The sequence below is a fragment of the Malus domestica genome, chromosome 02 (assembly GCF_042453785.1).
Source record: "Malus domestica chromosome 02, GDT2T_hap1".
Lineage (NCBI taxonomy): Eukaryota > Viridiplantae > Streptophyta > Magnoliopsida > Rosales > Rosaceae > Malus > Malus domestica.
The window spans coordinates 19,503,259-19,507,569 of record NC_091662.1 but is presented as its reverse complement, the minus strand read 5'-3'; the positions used below and the strand labels follow the sequence as shown (position 1 = coordinate 19,507,569).

Genomic DNA, 4,311 nt, shown 5'->3' with positions numbered 1-4,311 from the left:
TGGTCAGGTTTTACTTGATCATCAGAGATTTGTGGGTTTGTTCCAAAGGCATTTATTGCCTTCGTCTTCTGGGGCTGTACCGCGTAATGAAGCTCCAAATGATCAATCTCTGATGCCTCCTCCTTCTAGGGTTTTGTCCAGTACTGAGGCTCCGAATGATCCCCCTCCGGTGCCTTCTCTTTCTGGGGCTCTACCGACTGCTGAGACTTCTCCTAAGCAACCTTTGTGAAGGCTCCCTCTTGTTTGTTTATTTTGACTCAAGTATATGTACATATTTGTAACTTATCGGGGATATCAATAAATAAGCTTTCCTTCATTTCAACGTATTGTGTTAAATACACCAAAGCCTTCTTCGCTAAGTTCTTTGAATTTTCTTTTGTTGAAGCTTGTATGTTGAAGCTTTGTGAGTGGAGCATATAGGTTGAGGTAGTGTTCCCTTAATTTCCCGAGTGAGGAAAACTTCTCGGTTGGAGACTTGGAAAATCCAAGTCACTGAGTGGGATCGGCTATATGAATCTTAGAACGCCATTGTGTTCTGTCCTGTGTCATGTCCTCCGTTAGATCCAAGTACTCTAAGTCTTTTCTTAGGGTCTCTTCTAAAGTTTTCCTAGGTCTTCCTCTGCCCCTTCGGCCCTGAACCTCTGTCCCATAGTCGCATCTTCTAATCGGAGCGTCAGTAGGCCTTCTTTGCACATGTCCAAACCACCGTAACCGATTTTCTCTCATCTTTCCTTCAATTTCGGCTACTCCTACTTTACCCCGGATATCCTCATTCCTAATCTTATCCTTTCTCGTGTGCCCACACATCCAACGAAGCATCCTCATCTCCGCTACACCCATTTTGTGTACGTGTTGATGCTTCACCGCCCAACATTCTGTGCCATACAGCATCGCCGGCCTTATTGCCGTCCTATAAAATTTTCCCTTGAGCTTCAGTGGCATACGGCGGTCACACAACACGCCGGATGCACTCTTCCACTTCATCCATCCAGCTTGTATTCTATGGTTGAGATCTCCATCTAATTCTCCGTTCTTTTGCAAGATAGATCCTAGGTAACGAAAACGGTCGCTCTTTGGTATTTCTTGATCTCCGATCCTCACCCCTAACTCGTTTTGGCCTCCATTTGCACTGAACTTGCACTCCATATATTGCTTACCTTGTCTGTCACCTCTTTCAGCAGATCCCCCAGCTCGGCGACTTGGGGGACTCCTACTACATGGTTTGTATCTCGCTTGACCAAGCATGAAACTACAAGTAAGCTTCAAGTGAAATTGATACATTACCTTGTGCATCTCCACCAGTTACAGATACCACCCCTGGATGGAGGAAGAGTACTTCCAGAGAAGATGCCACATCTACCTATGAGACAGATAAGGCAAGTCAAGACGATACCACACTCCGGTACTTAGAAGTTTCGTGGCTACGAGATCATTCTCCCACAATATTTTCTAATGTCATTTGTACTAAATCATTCACTTGTACTCACTAACAATATTTCTTTAAAATCCTCTACATCCTTATAATCATGATTCACGATAATCCTCTTACAAATTCGTCGTTTCGGTTATTTATTAATTAGTTCAACAACTAATGCACTCTGTAATTTACACAAACCAGAACACAGTCACAAAACCTTTAGATATATGTCTACTATTTACTGGGAACAGTCAGAACTGAGAAGTATATTAAAGCATACTCAGCCAGCAACTGATGTGATCAATGTTGACAAGTTACAAGACTTCCTTAGCATATATTAGAGAAATTAATCGTCTCTTGTCCGATGAGATTCTGACCGAAATTTACAAAATTCAGCTGCGCTCACTTCCATGGTTAGAGCATGATGAAAGCAAGAAACGCAAGCTATTTGCAAATGCCGGAGGGATCTGTGTTCTTGATTATCCAAGGGTGTTCCATGATCTTTTGAAGAGACAGCCTCTTTGAGGAGTCCTTGACGAGAAGCTGCAAAAAGGTCGACTTATTTCAGGAAGGAAGGCAATGGATGGATACTGATACCAAAAACTACTGCTAGAGGTTTATTTACCCCCACGTATCACTAAGAACATAATCATCGAAAAACTTACCCTGGTAATGAGATGTTTAGCCTCCGCGGAAACTTGAGGTTCAGCTGGGAAGCTTAGGTCAACCTTCATTATCCTGCATCCAATATCAACTTATTATCCAATTATGTTTTCGTTCATGTCAGGAAACCACATTGATTGAGGAAGACAGAAAACTTATTGATACCTTTTGAATGTATCCTTTTGACTTTCGGCCTCAAAGGGAGGAATACCAAAGAGGAACTCATAGCAAAGAACGCCTAAAGTCCAGTTATCAACAGCATAATCATGAGCTTTGTTCTCCACCATTTCTGGTGCTAAATAATCTAGAGTTCCACACATGGTATGCCTCTTGCTTCTTGACTGTACAGACCATCCAAAGTCTGCAATTTTCAATCGACCCTACAAGAATAATTTCATAATCAATTCATCAAAATACGTCCTCAGCTTGTTCAAAGATAACGACCCCAGAAAAGAATTCACATAGCAGTGCAATTTGGAATCACTAACAGGCACAGCTTTGTTCAAAAACCGAAGGGGACTAACAATGACAGCAATAAGAAGCCCCTGTATGTTCATACAGTGGAAAACCAACCTTGGTTTCAGATTCTCCTAAAATTGCATAAGGAAAATCACATCTACTAAAGCTAACCCCGAAACCAAAATTAATTGGTCTTAAAAGGTGTAAAGGCTCTATAAAATTGAAAGAAAATCATACAAATACAGAATAATTGAAGATGTTGCTATTGTCACTAATTGGAAACCAAAAACGAAATTTCAACACAGAAAAAGTGAAATTGTAGTCATTGTTACAATGTGGAACTAGAATATGTACAACATTAATTGACTGATGAGCATTGTGGGATAAATTTTGGGCAGAAATAAAGGATTAAGAGCCACAGTTCTCATCTCTATTTCCAACTTCTAAGATGACCCAAATACCGAAACCGGAACAAAACAAGAATGGCAGATTTATGGTAGGGAGAGGAAGTAGCAAAACATTCATACCTCATGATCCAATAGCAAATTTTCAGGCTTGATGTCCCTATGAATCACATGCTTTTCGTGACAATACGCCAATGCTTCAGTCAAGCTCAAAATATACTAAACAATCACACGAAACCCCATTAATGTCCAAACCACACACACCAGAGAAAGAATTTAAGAGAGAGAGAGAGGGACGGGGATACATACAGTGGCGGCCTGTTTCTCCGAAAGGTAGGTAGTTTTCCTGAGAAGTCCGTAGAGCTCTCCGCCGTGAGCGTACTCGAGGATCAAGAAGATGCGGTCGTCATCGTGGAACCAGCCGTAGAGGCGGAGGATGTTGGGGTGGCGGAGGCTGGTCTGGATCTCCATCTCCCTCCTCAGCTGATGCTGAATCTTGTACTTTTCGATCTGCTCCTTGAATATTACCTTCAATGCCACTACGTACTTGCTCTGCCCAAAAAAAAAAAAAAACACCCAAATTTCCCCAGAAATAAAATTAATCGATGGATTCGGATTCGAGGTTTTTCGATTTCGATTGAGGAGAAATTCAGATACCTTGGCTTCTCGGGCGACGTAGACTCGGCCGAATTTCCCCTTTCCGAGGGGTTTTCCGATCTCGAAGTCTCGCAAGGACCAATCTTTCTTCGAGGATTCTTGCGGTTTCTGGGTTTTCGATTCCATTTTCCCGTGGTTTTTTCCGGAATGGAATTCTGGGATTTTTCTTTCTTGAGGGAGAGTTTCTGGGAATTGAAAAGCCAGAGAGACAGACCAGACCAGCATATGGAATTTTTGAATTTTCCTTTTAGCGCCACTACCGAGGCGCACCGTTTTGCTCGATTCTTTGGTCTGCTCGGGTGGGTCCTTGCTACAATAGCATGGTAGATATTGCTAAACTTAACAAAATAATGTGTGTACTTTTTTTGTACCATCCGTATTCCGTCACAATTAAAAAATTTTCTTCATGCTCATAAATACTCGCCAATTGCGTCCATGCCATTCATAAGGGATGAATAGTGATAATACATTATATGCATGTCCGTACCAAGTATTATATAAGCCCCGATAACGTGTAGAAAGTAGGCCCTAAGATATTGTTCCCAATGAGGATCACCTCACCTACCTCTAACTCGAGAAGGTTTTCCTACGCCAATCTAATCGTATTTTCCTTTTAGAAAAGGTATTTTGGTCAGGTTGCCTCTCAAAAGCATCATCAAATATGTGGAACCAAAAATAATCACAATGCGGCAAGTGGATTTTTAGGTAAAA

At 41.6% G+C, this 4,311-nt stretch overlaps 1 protein-coding gene across 1 annotated transcript; it reads right to left on the bottom strand.

Moving 5' to 3' along the window:
* Positions 1-1,654: 1,654 nt before the first annotated feature.
* LOC103418401 (serine/threonine-protein kinase Aurora-3) lies at positions 1,655-3,852 on the bottom strand. The gene is made up of 6 exons (XM_008356532.4): positions 3,601-3,852; positions 3,253-3,495; positions 3,067-3,162; positions 2,246-2,460; positions 2,083-2,155; positions 1,655-1,960 (listed from the first exon to the last, which is right to left on the bottom strand). The coding sequence occupies exons 1-6, from the start codon at positions 3,823-3,825 to the stop codon at positions 1,862-1,864; spliced, it is 951 nt and encodes a 316-aa protein (XP_008354754.3). The 5' UTR covers positions 3,826-3,852; the 3' UTR covers positions 1,655-1,861.
* Between the last annotated feature and the right edge of the window lie 459 nt (positions 3,853-4,311).

What these genes read in the sequence shown, in the direction of transcription:
- LOC103418401 (XM_008356532.4), bottom strand. Translation starts at nt 3,825, where the DNA reads ATGCTGGTCTGGTCTGTCTCTCTGGCTTTTCAATTCCCAGAAACTCTC. An exon ending in ATTTGCTATTGGATCATGAG is followed by an intron (nt 2,461 to 3,066) that starts GTATGAATGTTT and finishes TTATTCTTGTAG; the next exon opens with GGTCGATTGAAAATTGCAGA. An exon ending in CAAAAGGATACATTCAAAAG is followed by an intron (nt 2,156 to 2,245) that starts GTATCAATAAGT and finishes TATTGGATGCAG; the next exon opens with GATAATGAAGGTTGACCTAA.